Source organism: Hemiscyllium ocellatum, chromosome 42 (assembly GCF_020745735.1).
Source record: "Hemiscyllium ocellatum isolate sHemOce1 chromosome 42, sHemOce1.pat.X.cur, whole genome shotgun sequence".
NCBI lineage: Eukaryota > Metazoa > Chordata > Chondrichthyes > Orectolobiformes > Hemiscylliidae > Hemiscyllium > Hemiscyllium ocellatum.
The window spans coordinates 15,860,007-15,879,109 of NC_083442.1; the positions used below are offsets into that span (position 1 = coordinate 15,860,007).

General features: G+C 46.0%; 1 protein-coding gene across 1 annotated transcript in view; it reads right to left on the reverse strand.

Moving 5' to 3' along the window:
- The window catches only part of malt3 (MALT paracaspase 3), a 138,894-nt gene that overhangs the window by 76,900 nt on the left and 42,891 nt on the right, over positions 1-19,103 (reverse strand). Inside the window, exons 4-5 of the mRNA XM_060853749.1 lie at positions 5,787-5,922; positions 2,774-2,949 (exon numbers count right to left, since the gene is read on the reverse strand). Of these exons, the coding sequence (XP_060709732.1) occupies positions 2,774-2,949; positions 5,787-5,922 (312 nt within the window). The remainder of the gene's footprint in view (positions 1-2,773; positions 2,950-5,786; positions 5,923-19,103) is intronic.

Genomic DNA, 19,103 nt, shown 5'->3' on the forward strand with positions numbered 1-19,103 from the left:
TGAGACATATAAGATAATCAGAGAGTTAAATTGGGTGGACAGGGAGAGCTGAAAATGTGTTGCTGGAAAAGCGCAGCAGGTCAGGCAGCATGCAAGGGACAGGAAATTCGACGTTTCGGGCATAAGCCCTTCTTCAGCCCTTCTTTCCTGAAGAAGGGCTTATGCCCGAAATGTCGAATTTCCTGTTCCTTGGATGTTGCCTGACCTGCTGCGCTTTTCCAGCAACACATTTTCAGCTCTGATCTCCAGCATCTGCAGACCTCACTTTCTCCTGGACAGGGAGAGTCTTTTTCCTCAGATGGTGATGGCTAGCACGATAGCTTTAAATTGAGGGGAGGTAGATATAGGACAAATGTCAGAGATAGTTTTGTTACTCAGAGAGTAGTAGGGGCATGGAATGCATTGCCTGGAAGTTGTAGACTCTCCAATTTAATGGGCATTTAAATGATCATTGGATAGACATATGGATGATAATGGAATAGAGTAGGTTAGATGGGCTTCAGATTGGTTCCACAGGTTGGCTCAACATCGAGGGCTGAAGGGCCTGCACTGTGCTGGAATGTTCTATTGTTCTATCCAGCAATGGCTTGATGAGAGCATTCAAGAATTAAGGTGAAAAGAAAGGCAGACTAGGAACACCTATTACTTCTGGTTGGGGAGTCTAGAAATGGTTGCTGTAGCCTCAAAATTAACGCAAGACTTCTCAGGAGCAAAGTTGCGAAACAGACATCCATGCAAAGTAGTGAAATAATTTTTTGCATGTGATAGTTTTAATGATCTGTCTAATTACACAAGCATTAGCAGTCTCCTCTCAACCTACAAAAGTATTAATTTGAAAAGACACGGCTGTACAATTGGGGTTCTTATCCTAAGGCAGGGTCGAGGTGAATTGTAGAACAGAATCAAATGAATTTCACTGTGTGGCTGAAGGCTCCACACTTGCCTTCGTTCATCAGAGCATTGAGTTTAGGAGTTCAGAGGTCATGTTGTGGTTGTTCAGGATTTTGGTGAGGCCGCTTTTAGAATATTGCTTACTACAGTAAAATAGAAAGGATGTTGTTAAACTAGAGAGGGTGCAGAAAAGATTTACAATGACGTTGCCATGACTGGTGGGGTTGAGCTACAGGGAGAGGCTAAATAGGCTGGGGCTGTTTTCCCTGGAGCATCAGAGGCTGAGGGATGACCTTATAGGGGTTTATAAAATCACAAGCACATGGCCAGGGTGAATAGCCAAATTTCCTAGAGTGAGGAGAAAACTATCTGGTATAGCTATAAGGGGAGAGGAGAAAGATATAAAAAGGACCTAAGGGGTAACTTTTCCACGCAGAGGGTGGTGTGTGTATGGAATGTAAAAAATGAGGTCTGCAGATGCTGGAGATCACAGCTGCAAATGTGTTGCTGGTCAAAGCACAGCAGGCCAGGCAGCATCTCAGGAATAGAGAATTCGACGTTTCGAGCATAAGCCCTTCATCAGGGCTTATGCTCGAAACGTCGAATTCTCTATTCCTGAGATGCTGCCTGGCCTGCTGTGCTTTGACCAGCAACACATTTGCAGCTGTGTATGGAATGAGCTACCAAAGGAAGTGGTGGAGAATGGTACAATTAAAAGCATTTGGATGCGTACACGAATAGGAAGGATTTAGAGGGATATGGGCCAAGTGCTGGCAAATGGGAGTAGGCCAGACTGAGATGTCTGGTCGGTGCAGACAAGTTGGACTGAAGGGTCTGTTTCCCATGCTGTATGACTCTAAAGGGTGGCAGAAGGTTAAAATTCTCTTCTTTCAATGGCAACAGATGCTAGAAGAATTACACATTTTAAATTTGAGGTTAACCAGCATTTTATGGAAAGCTTTTCAGGGATAGGCTTTTCGAGATATTGGGTGAATGGAGTTACTAGATTAGATTAGATTAGATTACTTACAGTGTGGAAACAGGCCCTTCGGCCCAACAAGTCCACACCGACCCGCCGAAGCGCAACCCACCCATACCCCTACATTTACCCCTTACCTAACACTATGGGCAATTTAGCATGGCCAATTCACCTGACCCCGCACATCTTTGGACAGTGGGAGGAAACCGGAGCACCCGGAGGAAACCCACGCAGACACGGGGAGAACATGCAAACTCCACACAGTCAGTCGCCTGAGTCGGGAACTGAACCCGGGTCTCAGACGCTGTGCGGCAGCAGTGCTAACCACTGTGCCACCGTGCCGCCCACATTGTAGTCTAACCAGGCTTGAGGGGTCAAATGGCTTTGTGCCTGTGTCTTCCAACACTGAACCATCAGCCAATTCCATACTAGGCAGAAGTGGCTACTGTTTTTGACAAAGGACTTTTGCCCGAAACGTCGATTTCCCTGCTCCTCGGATGCTGCCTGACCTGCTGTGCTTATCTTGAGCCAATTCCATACCACCTTTCTGAGTGGGAATTCAGTAATCTGGAGTTCTTTCAACATTTAACAATAGTGCAAAACACGCAAAATCGGATTGTTGCCCATTATACATGCCTGTCTATTTACAATCATCCCCAGTTCAACTTACTGTCCTCATTGAAACAATGTCCCAACATTCACAGGTCGCACAATGTCCAGAACTGTAACAGTGATCAAATTAATCTCACACCTTTCAGCCTCATACACCAATCAAATAACCTTTCATTGATCAATACAGCGATAGACAAAACACACACTCAAGTTCTTTGTACAACTGCATTCAGACCAATAGTAATTTGTTCCATCCACTGGTTGCTTGGAGACACAGATCTGTTAACTTACCACCAACTCCCTTTCAGTTTGGTGAGGTAACGGGATGCCATTTTTGTACCACTGGTATTTTGGAGCAGGAATTCCGAAAGCAACACACCTCAAGGACACTCTCTGACCAACTTTGACCCTCAGAGATTCAGGCTGTAGTCCAATCACTGGCTCCCCCTTCCACCTGTGAGGTAACTCTGCGATTAAAGTCAACAAATGCTTGTAAGAAAAGGTTTGTGCGAAGATTTGTAGCTCGGGTGCTCGTTGTTGTGGTTCTGTTCGCCGAGCTGGAAGTTTTTGTTGCAAACGTTTCGTCCCCTGGCTAGGAGACATCATCAGTGCTCTGGAGCCTCCTGCGAAGCGCTTCTTTGATGTTTCTTCCGGTTATTTATAGTGGTCTGTCCTTATCGCTTCCGGGTGTCAGTTTCAGCTGTCCGCTGTAGTGGTTGGTATATTGGTTGGACCCAATCAAAGAAGCGCTTTGCAGGAGGCTCCAGAGCACTGATGATGTCTCCTAGCCAGGGGACGAAACGTTTGCAACAAAAACTTCCAGCTCGGCGAACAGAACCACAACAGCTCGTAAGAAAAGCAAAATACCTTGAGTGCAGATTAAACGCGGAGCGTATGGAGTTATTGCCTGAAGAGTGAATCTGTCCTTTAGTTTCCAAAGAATAACGGAACGACAACATACTGCAAGATGTAGCGGGAAGAGAAAAGGATTCTGGTACCAGGCTAGAGTACTTAAACAATAGCATCGAGGCAGGACAATCTGAAAAGGAGTTACCCTGAGCTATCTTCACACGGACATATACACCTAAGAACCAGGAGCAGGAGTTGGAATATTGTGTGCATTACTGGTCTCCCTCCGACAGGAAGGATGTTGTGAAACCTGAAAAGTGTCAGAAAAGATTTACAAGGATATTGCTGGGGTTAGAAGGTTTGAGCTACAGGGAGACACTGAATGGGCTGGGGCCGTTTTCCCGAGAAGGTCGTAGGCTGAGGGGTGATCTAATAAAGGATTATAAAATCATGATGACAATGGATAGGATAAATAGACAAAGTCTTTTCCTTGGGGTGGGGGAGTCCAGAATGAGAGGACATAGGTCTAGGGTGAAAAGGGAAAATTTTGACAGAGACCTGAGGGGCATGCCCTCTAGTTCTGGACTCCCCGACACCTAGGAAAAGACTTTGTCTATTTACCCTATTCATACCCCTCATGATTTTATTAACCCATGTAAGGTCTTCCCTCAGTCTCCGACGCTCCTGGGAAAACAGCCCCAGCCTATGCAGCCTCTCCCAATAGCTGAAATCCTCCAACCCTGGCAACATCCTTGTAAGGGGAGAAAGTGAGGTCTGCAGATGCTGGAGTATCACAGCTCAAAATGTGTTGCTGGAAAAGCGCAGCAGGTCAGCCAGCATCCAAGGAACAGGAAATTCGATGTTTCGGGCATAAGCCCTTCATCAGGAATTCAACGTTTCGGGCATAAGCCCTTCATCAGGAGCTGCCTGATGCTGCCTGACCTGCTGCGCTTTTCCAGCAACCCATTTTCAACATCCTTGTAAACCTTTTCTGAAACCCCTTTTAAGTTTCACAACATCCTTCCGACAGGAAGGAGACCAGAACTGCACACGGTATTCCGAAAGCGGCCTAACCTTTTCCTGAATTTAAACAATAAAAATCTTTTGATGAAGTGCCCAATGATAGATGAATAAAGAAGATCAGAGAGTAGGGAACGAGAGGTAGGAGAATGCAGAGGGAGTTTCAGAACAGACAGCAGATACTGGGAAAGTGTTGTCTCGCCAAAGTCAGCAGGTCAGGCAGCATCCAAGGAACAGGAGATTCGACGTTTCGGGCATAAGCCCTTCTTCAGGAATCTCGGGCTTATGCCCGAAACGTCGATTCTCCTGCTCCTTGGATACTCCCTGACCTGCTGCGCTTTTCCAGCAACACATTTTCAGCTCTGATCTCCAGCATCTGCAGTCCTCACTTTCTCCTCGCCAAAGTCAGAACTGCCACTCCAGCTGATCACTCCTGACATCAACCAAATCAACTGTGGCATCACCTAGGGCTGTTGTGGTGCAGGGTGGCAGTGTCCCTACCTCTTAGCTTGGTTCAAACCCCACCCGCTCCAGAGATATGCAATAACATCGCTGAACTGGTTGATCAGGAAATATCGATGAGATGGAGATGCCAGTGTTGAACTGGGGAGGATAAATTCAAAAATCACATAGTTCAACGGGTTTATTTGAAATCACAAGCTTTCAGAGCGCTGCTCCTTCATCAGGCAAAATAAAATCCAGACTGTGGAATAAAAAATGCTATTTCCACACTGATAGGTGATTCTAACATTTGCAGTGAGATGCACAAGGGGTGTTATAGATTATAGATTACTTACAGTGTGGAAACAGGCCCTTCGGCCCAACAAGTCCACACCGACCCGTCGAAGCGCAACCCACCCATACCCCTAACCTAACATTACGGACAATTTAGCATGGCCAATTAACCTGACCTGCACATCTTTGGACTGTGGGAGGAAACCGGAGCACCTGGAGGAAACCCATGCAGACACGGGGAGAACGTGCAAACTCCACACAGTCAGTCGCCTGAGGCGGGAATTGAACCCGGGTCTCTGGCGCTGTGAGGCAGCAGTGCTAACCACTGTGCCGCCCATGGGTGGGAACAGTATCGATAATCAACACTGAACAGGATGGAAACAAATTACAGGAAGACATTAACAAATTGGCAAATGAGTTTAAACATTGATAAAGCAGAGTTAATATTCGAGGTGAGGGAAATAGGGGGATTGCCAAAACCACTTCTCAGGGGATCATTCAAAAGTAAAGGCTATCCTTTAACTGCAAAAATTATATCTCAAGCTCACTGAAAGGTGATTGTTTTCCTGCCAAAATAAGCAAAGATTGGCTTTCTGTACTAACTCCAAAATCTAGAGGTCTGAGAGACAAGAGCAGCTAGAAAACTAATGCAGTCAGCAACGTCCCCATGACAACCGCTGATAAACAAAGGAAGCATTACCAGATTTGATAAAATGAACTTTGATCTTCGCCCAGTCGCTGAATACACATTCGTTCTGCTGATCGTGCACTCGGCACACGTAGACTGCACTCCTTCTCTCATTAACGGGCAGTACTGACTGAACAGCTCCAGCAATCTGTAACCAACAAGAAAACCAGGCTTAAGCAGAGGTCCTGGATTAGTGGTGCTGGAAGAGCACAGTAGTTCAGGCAGCATCCAAGGAGCAGCGAAATCGACGTTTCGGGCAAAAGCCCTTCATCAGGAATAAAGGCAGAGAGCCTGAAGCGTGGAGAGATAAGCTAGAGGAGGGTGGGAGTGGGGAGAAAGTAGCATAGAGTACAATGGGTGAGTGGGGGAGGATATGAAGGTGATAGGTCAGGGAGGAGAGGGTGGAGTGGATAGGTGGAAAAGAAGATCGGCAGGTAGGACAAGTCATGGGGACAGTGCTGAGCTGGAAGTTTGGAACTAGGGTGAGGTGGGGGAAGGGGAAATGAGGAAACTGTTGAAGTCCACATTGATGCCCTGGGTTGAAATGTTCCGAGGCAGAAGATGAGGCGTTCTTCCTCCAGGCGTCTGGTGGTGAGGGAGTGGCAGTGAAGGAGGCCCAGGACTTCCTCCAGACCAAAGGGGTAGCCATGGGCACACGTATGGGCCCCAGCTATGCCTGTCTCTTTGTTGGCTACATAGAACAGTTGATCTTCTGTAATTACACCGGTACCACTCCCCACCTCTTCCTCCGCTACATTGTTGACTGCATTGGCGCCACCTCGTGCTCCCGCGAGGAGGTTGAGCAATTCATCAACTTCACCAACACATTCCACCCTGACCTTACTGGACCATCTCTGACACCTCCCTCCCCTTCCTGGACCTCTCCATCTCCATTAATGACGACCGACTTGACACTGACATATTTTTACAAACCCACCGACTCCCACAGCTACCTGGATTACACCTCTTCCCACCCTACCTCTTGCAAAAATGCCATTCCGTATTCCCAATTCCTCCGCCTCCGCCGCATCTGCTTCCAGGAGGACCAGTTCCACCAGAGAACACACAGATGGTCTCCTTCTTTAGAGACCGCAATTTCCCTTCCCACGTGGTTAAAGATGCCCTCCAATGCATCTCATCCACATCCCGCACCTCTGCCCTCAGACCCCACCCCTCCAACCGTAACAAGGACAGAATGCTCCTGGTGCTCATCTTCCACCCCACCAACCTTCGCATAAACCAAATCATTCGCCGGCATTTCCGCCACCTCCAAAAAGACCCCACCACCAGAGATATATTTTCCTCCCCACCCCTTTCCACCTTCCATGAAGACCGTTCCCTCCGTGACTACCTGGTCAGATCCACGCCCCCCTACAACCCACCCTCCCATCCTGGCACCTTCCTCTGCCACCGCAGGAACTATAAAACCTGCGTCCACACCTCCTCCCTCACCTTTATTTAAGGCCCTAAAGGAGCCTTCCACATCCATCAAAGTTTTACCTGCACATCCACTAATATCATTTATTGTATCCGTTGCTCCCGATGCGGTCTCCTCTACATTGGGGAGACTGGGCACCTCCTAGCAGAGCGCTTTAGGGAACATCTCCGGGACACCCGCACCAACCAACCCCACCGCCCCGTGGCCCAACATTTCAACTCCCCCTCCAACTCTGCCGAGGACATGGAGGTCCTGAGCCTCCTTCACCGCTGTTCCCTCACCACCAGACACCTGGAGGAAGAACGCCTCATCTTCCGCCTCGGAACACTTCAACCCCAGGGCCTCAATATGGAATTCAACAGTTTCCTCATTGCTCCTTCCCCCACCTCACCCTAGTTCCAAACTTCCAGCTCAGCACTGTCCCCATGACTTGTCCGGACTTGTCCTACCTTCCTATCTCCTTTTCCACCTATCCACTCCACCCTCTCCTCCTTGACCTATCACCTTCATCCCCTCCCCCACTCACCTATTGTACTCTTTGCTACTTTCTCTCCACCCCCACCCTCCTCTAGCTTATCTCTCCACACTTCAGGCTCTCTGCATTTATTCCTGATGAAGGGCTTTTGCCCGAAACGTCGATTTCACTGCACTTTGGATGCTGCCTGAACTGCTGTGCTCTTCCAGCACCACTGATCCAGAATCTGGTTTCCAGCATCTGCAGTCATGGTTTTTACCTCATTGATTTAGACAGAGGTCCTTCTCAGACTGACTCCCAATACCATCAACATACTGAGGTGAGAAATCTCTTCACTCAGGGGATGGTGAACCTGTGAAGTCACTCCCAAGAAAGCAGTTGAGGTATTAGCATTGAATGTTTTCACAAACGAGTTAGAGTCCTTACAGCAAAAGTAATCAAAAGGCAGGGGGAGAAAGTGGGAACAGGGGACTGTGTTGGATGATCAGCCATGAACACATCGAATGATGGAACAGGCTCAAAGGGCAGAATGGCCTACTCCAGTTTCGACTGGAGGTAAAGGTAGTGGCAATGACACTGGCCTTGTAATCCAGAACTCTAATGCAATGTTCTCAGGTTATGAGCTCAAATCCCAACATGGCAGACGGGGAAATTTGAATTCGCTAAACATCTGGAGTAAGTCTCTGTTCCAATACTGACCATGTAAACAATGTCAATTGTTGTTAAAAACCCCATCCGGTTCACTTTTGAGAAGGAAATCTGCCATGTTTAGCTGGTCTGGCCCATTCCAGACCCACAGCAATGTGGGTGACTCTTAATGGCACCGTGAGGCAATTAGGAACGGGCAACAAATGCTGTTCTAGTCATCGTCACTCTCATTCCGTGAATGAATTTTAAAAATTGATGTACTCAAGATGCTTTCAACGGATCAGGAGAATGGGCCAGACTACAAGGGCTGCCGAGGTGTATTGAGCATAGCAGTTGGGATGTCATGTTAAGGCCGTACAGGACATTGGTGAGACCACTTTTAGATTACTGTGTCCAATTCTGGTCTCCCTGCTACAGGAAAGATGTTGTTAAACTTGAAATGCAGAAAAGATTTATAAGGATGTTGCCAGGATTGGAGGATTTGAGCTATGGGGAGAGGTTGAATAGGCTGTAGCTGTTTTGCCTACAGCGTCGGAGGCTGAGGGGTGACCTTATAGAGGTTTACAAAATCATGAGGGGCATGAGTCACCGTGTGGCCACTCATACGCACAGACAGAGAAAGAGAGACTGGGGGGGGGGGGGGGGGGGGGGGGGGGGGGGGGGGGGAGAGAGAGAGAGAGAGAGAGAGAGAGAGAGAGAGAAAGAACGAGAGGGAGAGGGGCAGGCAGAGAGATTGAGAGAGAGAAAGAGGAAGGGTGGGGGGACAGAGAGAAAGAAATCAAGAAAAAGCAACCGAGCAAGCGAGAATGAGAGAGACAGACAGCATGACGACTAGACATCTCAAAGCACTCTACGGCCAATCAACTACTATAGAAGTGCAGTCATTGCTGTAATGTAGAAATCATTGGCTGGAATGGACTATTCAGTCATTTAACAACGGTGGATGGATGGTTGAACAGATAGGCAGCTGGGACCAATGTTTGGGATTCCCATCCAATCCCAGTGACCAGTCCCACCTACGGTGGGTGCAGGGAGCGAGAGCACAGTCTACACTTCGACTCTGATAGCTCTACTTGGCAACCCGTAGATGCAAAGACCCTCCAGTCTCTGTGTGGGTGGGGCCAGCTGTCCCAGCTCCTCTGCCTCGCTGCTCATCAAAGGGGTCGTGAACCCATTCTGGAACCTCCCAAAAGGTACATTCAGAAGAACTCACCCGTACCTCTAAGACCTTTCCATGCCACTGAAATAAGAACTGGGGTAGGCAATGGCCTAGTGGTATTATCACTCAACCGTTGAGCCAGATAACCTGTTCTGGGGACCTGGGTTCAAATCCTGCCATGGCAGATGGGGGAACTGGAATTCAATAAGAATCTAATGATGACCAAGAATCCATTGTTGATTGTTGAAAAAAACCAATCTGCTTCAGTACTGCCCTCTAGGGAAGGAAACTGCCATCTTTACCCAGTCTGACCTTCATGTGACTCCAGACTCACATCAATGTGGCTGATTCTTAACTGCTTTCTGGGCAATAAATACTGGCTTTAGTAGCAACACCCACATTCTGTGAATGAATTTTTAAAACTCCCTCATTTAAATCTGTGAAAACTCACGGCTCCTTCAGGGACTCATGATCATTCCTGCCCATTCACCCAGTTTACATCATGGGCAGAACCAATGAGACCCACCGTAACAATGGCATGTACCAAATCGCCCCTCCTCAGACACCCAGACAGCACACTGCACTGACTTGTTTGAGTGAAACCTGAGATGATCCAGGCTTCATGTCAACGAGGCTGACCCTTGACCTCCTCAGAGTTAAAAACAAATCAGTGACTCGTTACAGGCTTTATAATACTTGCCTCTTGTGTTCAACGCAGTAATCAGAAAACAAAACTTACAATGGCTGAAAACCCCCTTTCAGTGATAATAAGTTTCTGTTAATATTCAGTTCCTTGTGTGAATCAGACAGATACAGACTGTGAGTCACACTGCACTTAAATTAGATTGAGGTCAAAATCCACAAAGAACCTGTTCTACCTTCACCAGTCTGGGGTCCGGGAGGTGAGCGATCCCCCTGGCCATGAATTAATGTGGAAAAATCTAAGTTATTCATGCACTCGGTGAAGGGTTTTAGCTTACACACAGAGGCACAATTGTATTGTGGAACGATGTAGGTAGAGTCAGCACAATCATTGCTCACAGGGTTGAATATTCCCATCAGGACGAGATTTAGAATTATGGTTTCCCACTACACTCACTTTATAAGACATCTGTGCTATCATTGAAGTCTGCTATTGTTACTTGGAATCATGGTGTAGCCCTGTGAAATTGCACAGATCCTTAGTGAGTCTACATCTGGGATACTGAGTGTAATTTTAGTGAAGGAAAGATGTTCTGGTGATGGAGAGAGTGAGAAAGTTTATCAGACTGAATTGAATTGAATTAAATTTATTGTCACGCGTACCGAGGGACAGTACTTTGTCTTGCGAGCAATACAGGCAGATCACAGAGTTAAGTAGCATAGATAAGTAAATAATAGGTAAACAGGGACAAAAACAAAAACACAGGTACAGACGAATGTTAAGAGTTTGAGAGTCCATTCAGTATTCTAACAACCGTAGGGTAGTAACTGTTTCAAATCCGGCTGGAACAGCAGGACTCATGTATGAAGGGAGACTGGAAGGTTAGCACTACGTTCACTAAATGAGGGAATCTCACAGAAACCTATACGTAATATTCCAACAGGACAAGACAGGGTAAACATAGGAAGAATGTTCTTGATGACCAGGAAGTCCAGTACCGGGGGTCACAGTCTAAGGATGTGAGGCAGGCTATTTAGAACTGAGAGAGAAGATATGTCTTCACCCAAAGATTAGTGAGCCTGTGGAATTCTCTGATTGAGGAATTTTAAAGGGGTGGCTCAGTGGTTAGCACTGCTGCCTCACAGCACCAGGGACCTGGGTTCAATTCCCACCTCGGGCAATTGTCTATGTGGAGTTTACACGTTCTCCCCGTGACTGCGTGGGTTTCCTCTGGGTGCTCTGGTTTCCTCCCACATCACAAAGATGTGCAGGTCAGGTGTATTAGCCATGCTAAATTGCCCGTAGTGTTAGGTGGATTAGTCAGGGGTAAATATAGAGGAGTGGACTTGTTGGGCCCGAAGGGCCTGTTTCTACACTGTAGGGAATCTAAACTAATCTAAAAAACAGTGGTCAAAACATTGAATATTTTCAAGAAGCCTTGCCTTCCAAATAAACCTGTTGGACAATAACCAGGTGTTGTGTGGTTTTTAATGTTTTCAAGAAGGAGTTAGATTTCACTGATAGGGTTAATCAAAGGGTGGTGGGGGAGAAAGCAGGGACAGCGTACTTCATTGGCTATCATATTGAATGGCATGGCAGGCTTGAAGGGCTGAATGGCCTATACCTGCTTCTATTTTCTATGTTTCTACTCTAATTGTTATGATTTAAATTAGGTGTCAGAACCCAAAGTCAGGTAACAAACTCTGAGCCAGTAATGGCTGCCTTGTATTACAGTACTCTGAAGATTCTCACTGAGGGGGTCAGGACAACTTTCAGGTCCTCAAATGGAGTCTGAGTGGGAGAACATTTGGGAAGCACTGACTAAAACAGTACGTGATTTTGCCTGAATGGGGTATTGCTGAGGTTCAACTTAAAGGGAACAATCCTGCATTTGTATAGTAGCTTTCACATTCTCAGAAAGTCCCAATCCTTCACAGGCCAATAGGATGTTTTGAAATGTTGTCAGAGTTGTGATAGAGTCATACTACATGGAAACAGACCCTTCGGTCCAACAAAATCCATATCAACCAGAATCCCAAACTAAACTAGTCCCACCTGTCTATGCCTGGCCCACATCGCTCCATTTCCTATTCATGTACTTACCCAAATGCCTGATAAACGTTCCAACTCTACCCGCACCCACCATTTCCACTCAAAGTTCATTCCACACATGAACCACTCTCTATGTCAAAGAAGTGCCAGTCATGTCTTCTTTAAATCTTTCTCCTCGCATCTTAAAAATATAGCCCGTAATACTGAACTCCCCTCCCCTACAGTCATCGGGTCCTACAGCACGGAGACAGGCCCTTTGGCCCTAACTGGTCCATGCCAACCAAAATGTCCATCCACACTAACCCCATTTCCCTGCACTTGGCCCAAATCCTTCTAATCCTTTCCTATTCATATATTTGTCCAAATGCGTTTTAAATGTTGTTAATGTACCCACCTCAACCACTTCCGCTGGCTGCTCATTCCATAGGCGTACCACTCTCTTGGTAAAAAAAGTTGGCCCTCAGGTTCCATTTTGTTCTTTCCCCTCTAACCTTAAACTGATGCCCTTTCACCCTCAATTCCCCAACCCTGGGAAAAAGACAGAGTGCATTCACCCTATCCTTATGATCTTAATCACTTCCATAAGATTCCCCCTCAGTCTCCTATGCTCTAAAGATCAAAGTCTAGCTTGTCCAACCTCTCCCTGTAACTCAGATCCTTGAGTCCTGACACTACCCTCATAAATTTCATCTGCACTCTTTTCTGTTTAATAACATCCTTCCTATAGCAAGGTGTCAAAAACTGAACGCTATATTCTCAGCGTGGCCTCACCAATGTCCTGTACAACTGCAATATAACTTCACAACTTCTATACTCAGTGCCCTGACTGATGAAGGACAGTGTGCCAAAAGCCTACCTGTGACTCCACTTTCGGAGAACCATGCACCCGAACTCCAAGGTCCCTCTGTTCCACTACACTCCTTAAGGCCCTACCATTCACCAAGAAACTCCGACCTTGATTTGACTTCCCAAAATGCAAGACCTCACATTTATCGATATTAAACTCCATTTGCCATTTCTCGTCCCACTCTTCCAGCTGCTCAAGGTCTTGCCACAATTTCTGATAACCTTCCTCACGGTCCATGATGCCGCCTATTTTAGTGTCATCAGCAAATTTATTAATCATGCCTTATACATTCTCATCCAAATCATTGATATAGATAACAAACAGTAGTTGGCCCAGCACTGACCCCTGAGGCACTCCAATAGTTACAGGCCTCCAATCCAACCAGCATCCTTCCACTATTACCCTCTGCTTCCTATCATCAAGCTAATTTTGTATCCAATTTGCCAGCTTGCCCTGGATTCCATGTGATCTAACCTTACAGAGCAGCCTATTATGTGGAACGTTATTAGGGCGGCCCATGGTGGCTCAGTAGTTAGCTCTGCTGCCTCACAACACCAGGGTCCCAGGTTCGGTTCCAGCCTCGGGCGACTGTCTGTGTGGTGTTTGCACATTCTCCCCGTTTCTGCGTGGGTTTCCTGCGGGTGCTCCGGTTTCCTCAGGTGAATTGGCCATGCTAAATTGCCCAGAGTGTTAGGTGCGTTAGTCAGAGGGAAATGGGTCTGGGTGGGTTACTCTTTGGAGGGTTGGTGTGTACTTGTTGGGCTGAAGGGCCTGTTTCCACACTGTAGGGAATCTAATCTAATCTTAAAAAAAGGCCTTACTGAAATCCATATGGACTACATCAACCACCCTGCCCTCGTCAACCTTTCTGTTCACTTCATCGAGGAACTCTAATAAATTTCTGAGGCATGATTTCCAATGCACAAAGCCATGCTGACTACTCGTAATCAAACCCTGTCTTTCCAAAGACATGTACAATCTTATCCCTTAGAATCTTCTCATGTAACCTACCTATCACAGATGTTAGACTTACTGGTCTATGCTTCTTAGGGAAAAGACACCTTCCATTCACCTTACCTATGCCTCTCATGATTTTATAAACTTCGCAACCTCCTACGTTCCAGTGAGAAATGTCCCAGCCTATCCAGCCTCTCCTTATAACTCGGGGCGGCACAGTGGTTAGCACTGTGGCCTCACAGCACAAGGGTCCCAGGTTCAATTCCAACCTTGGGTGACTGCCTGAGTGGCGTTTGCACATTCTCCCTGTGTCCGCGTGGGATTCCTCCCACAGTCCAAAGATGTGCAGGTTAGGGTGAATTGGCCATGCTTAAAATTGTCAATTAGGTGCATTAGTCAGAGGGAAAAGGGGTTTGGGTGGGTTACTCTTTGGAGGGTCAGTGTGGACAGGTTGGGCCGAAGGGCCTGCTTCCACACTGTTGGGAATCTAATCTAAACCCTCCATACCTGGCAACATCCTGGGAAATCTCTCCTGAAACCTCTCCAGTTTAACAATCTCCTTCCTCTAACAGTTACAGGAAATGTATTTGCCAAGTTATTCACAGTAAGTTCTCACAACTGGCAATGACTGAATAATCTGTTTCGTGCAACGTTGGTTGAGGGATAAAGGGTTGAACAGCACACCGGTGGAGATCTCCTTCATGACGGTGGGGTAGCATAGTTCACCCCCCACTTGACACAGCACTTAATGTCTCATGGGTAACACACAGATATTATTCCAGTTTTTAGACTGGGTTATTCAAGCAATGATCTCAACCACAAACCCCATCATCATGAGGCAGTGAGCACTATTGGAAGAACTTGGCCTGAACTTGACACAGCCCTCAAAGTTAGCGCTGATCAGAGTTACCACAATCTGAGTGAAATCTCAGTGACACCATGATTCCCGGTCGACATGGTCAAAGATTACACTGTTACAATCAGGAAGATGATGACAGAGCTTTGCTGAACAAATCGCTGAGGGGGTAATGAGGTTACTATCCCTGATTGAGGTTAGCACAGAGTGGTGAGGGTGTGGAACCCACTGTCACAGGAAGTGGTGGAAGCTGGGGTGAGGATAGAAATTCCAGCCTCCAACACCCCCCCGCTACTCCCCGCCTGACCCACATACAGCGAGAGAACGGTGGATGCTGGAAATCAGTAACACAAGCAGAGATTACTGGAGAAACTCAGCGGGTCTGGCAGTATCTGTGATGAGAAAAACAGAATTAAGGTTTCAAATCCAATGGGTCTTATTCAGAACTCTGAAAGGAATCATACCAGACTCAATAACTTAACTCTGTCTCTCTCTCTCCACAGATGCTTCCAGACCTGCTGAGTTTCTCCATCATTCCCTTTACTTGTTTTAGATTTCCAGCATTCACGCTATGATGCTTTTAGGAGAATGAAACTGGCCTGGTGTCATTAGGCAGCATAGTGGCTCAGTGGTCAGCACTGCTGCCTCACAGTGCCAGGAACCCGGGTTCAATCCCAGCCTCAGGCGACTGTCTGTGTGGAGTTTGCATGTTCTCCCCGTGTCTGCATGGATTTCCTCTGGGTGCTCTGGTTTCCTCCCACAGTCCAAAGAAGTGCAGGTTAGGTGAATTGGCCATGCTAAATTGTCCATAGTGTTCAGGGGTGTGTATGTTAGGTGCATCAGTCAGGAGTAAATGTAGAGTAATAGGGTAGGGGGATGGGTTTGAGTGGGATACTTTTCAGAGGGTTAAGTGTGGACTTGTTGGGCCAAAGGGCCGGTTTCCAGACTGTAGGGATTATTTGATTCTAACCTGCAACAAACAAAGCAGCATTTATTCTGAGATAAAAATCATACAACACCAGGTTATAGTCCAACAGGTTTAATTGGAAGCACTAGCTTTCGGAGCAATGCTCCTTCATCAGGTGGTTGTGGGATATAAGATCATAAGACACAGAATTTATAGCAAAAGTTTACAGTGCAATGTAACTGAAACTATACATTGAAAAACACCTTGATTGTTTGCTAAGTCTCTTATCTGTTAGAATGACCATGTTAGTTTCACTTCTTTCATATGTAAATCACAAAACGTTTTTTACAAGTTACATTCTCAGGTTAACTGTAACAATTGGTATCAGCCCAGATGTTAAGATATTGAAGGTGTTGACCCCCTGTGTTCTGTTGTCTGTGTCATAATGTTTAGACTGATTCTAATCTAAAAAGTGAATTAATAGTGTCTTACATGGATTCATGCAGTTTTTGAGCAAAGTACAATGTAACTTTGCAAGTACAAATTCACCCCACAAACATATATACATATGTGTGCGTGTGTGTGTGTGCGCGTGCGCGTGTGTGTCTGAGGTGAGGGGGTGGGAGAGAGAGTGTATATGTGTGTGTGAGTGTAAAGTGTCTAAGTACCCATAGGGAGGGCCTCAACTGGGGCCTTGGGTTCATGTCACAGTACAGGTGATCACCATTGCATTATACACACACACAGACATTCACAAAGACTCCTATACACACACACACACCCTCTCACAGACTTAGACCCCTTTACAGTCTCACACACATACACACTCTCTCACAGACACTTACAACATCCCACCCCAGACACTCCTACAGACACACACACACTCCCACACGTACCCTCTCACAGACTTAGACTGCTTTATATACACACACACACACACACACACACACACAAACCCACATGCACACATACACATATTTTGTGGGGTGAATTTGTACTTGCAGAGTTACATTGTACTTTGCTCAAAAACTGCATGAATCCATGTAAGACACTATTAATTCACCTTTTAGATTAGAATCAGTCCAAACATCATGACACAGACAACAGAACACAGGGGGCTAACACCTTCAACATCTTAACATCTTATCTGGGCTGACACTAATTGTTACAGTTAACCTGAGAATGTAACTTTTAAAAAACGGTTTGTGATTTACACATAAAAGAAGTGAAACTGACATGGTCATTCTAACAGATGAGAGATTTAACAAACAATCAAGGTATTTTTCAATGTATAATTTCAGTTACATCTCACTGAACTTTTGCTATAAATTCTGTGTCTTACAATCGTGTCCTCCACTACCACCTGATGAAGGAGCGTCGCTCCGAAAGCTAGTGCTTCCAAATAAACCTGTTAGACTATAACCTGGTGTTGTATGATTTTTAACTTTGTTCACCCCAGTCCAACACCGGCATCTCCAAATCATTTATTCTGAGAGCTGTTGTTACACTGAGGGTTTAACTGGAACGGTATTTGTACTGAGATACAAATACAAATGGGGGATGTGCTGGGAAAAAATAACACAAATTACTGGGAATTCAGGAAGGGTGATTTGAATATTTTATTTTCAGTCAATCAGCCAGCATGTCTGTAAAATGCCACCACATCAAAGACTGCCTGTGTGCTTAGCTTGTCAGGAAACCCTCCTTTGAATCAGAGTCATTCAGCAAACTTTCTTCCCCCAAGCTAGTAGGCTCCTTACCACCGTATGATCAGACACTTTCCCATCTGAAACTCTTTGCATGACTTTGAATTGCTGCTAGAGAAATGTCTATTATTCATCATTCTTTTATGACACTGTACCGTGCATGTTTTGCACTTCTTATGCTCTGTACAATTGGGTAGCTTGTGAAGTCTATGTAGCGCCCTCAGTCATAGAGATGCACAGCACAGAAACAGACCCTTCAGTCAAACCCGTCCATGCCAACCAGATATTCCAACCTAATCTAGTCCCACCTGCCAGCACCCGGCCCATATCCCTCCAAACCCTTCCTATTCATATACCCATCCAAATGCCTCTTCCTTTGGCTGTTCTACTCCCTTTTAAAATTGCTGTTGTTTTGACTGTTTTTTCCCCAAAGTTCCAAAACAATGCAACAGCATATAAAACAGTAATTGCTGCTTCAGGAATTCGAGGAAATCACCTCCATCACCTAAAATACCTCAAAAAAAAAGGTGCAACTGTTACAGGGAGAAATGTTTCCCGTCCTCCATCTTGGATTACCCAGACTCCTCCTGGAGAAACACTCTCGTTTTTACTGTTATCAGTTGCATCAGATAGAAATGACAAATGAAAAGCTACTCTATTCTACAAAGTCACCAGATACCCTGACAGGTCTGTCACTGTTCTGTACGCTAAATGCACATGACATTGCACAGATTTATCTCTAAACTGTTAAACCCAATGCTTCCAGCTGCAGTGCCATGTTGGCAGTATGGGTCAACACCAAGCCTGAAGATTATGGGTTCAAGCCCCACTCCAGAGGCTGGAGTGCACAACCTGGGCTGACACTCCAGCGCAGTACTGAAGCAGTGCTGCAGGGTCAGCGGTACAGTCTTTCAAATGGTACATTAAGCTGTCTACACTCGCTCTCTCTCTCTGTCTACAGTCAAGAAAGCACACCAACACCTCCACTTCCTCAGAAGACGTGTGCACAATGACTCTTACCAATTTTTATAGATGCACCATAGAAAACATCCTATCCAGATGTATCACAGCTTGGTTACAGAGAGTCGTAAACACAGCCCAGTCCATCATGCAAACCAGCCTTCCGTCCATTAACTCTGTCCACACCTCCCACTGCCTCAGGAAAGAAGCCGACATCATCAAAGACCCCCTCCTACCCCGATTATTCCCCAGTTATACTCTCTTCCATCTGGCAGAAGATACAAGAGTTTGAAAACACGTACCAACAGATTTCCTGCTGTTATCAATCTTATGAATGAACCTCTCATATATTAGCGTTGCTCTTTCTCTGCATCTTCTCTGTAGCTGCAATACTGTATTCTGTTCTATTTCCCTCATGTACTTATGTTAAGGTATGATTAGTCTGGATAGGCACACAAAACAATACATTTCACTGTATCTGGGTACACGTGACAATAATAAATCAGATCAAATCCGCTGGGTATAAAAATCCTATTCCCTCAATGGAGAAGGGGAGAGGAGACCTCCCTTGCTATTTATTCCTTGACCAATATCACTGGTTGTTACCATAATGCAGTTTATGGGAGTTTGCGGTGCACATGTTTCCATGGTTACAAAGGCAACGGCACTTTAACAATACTT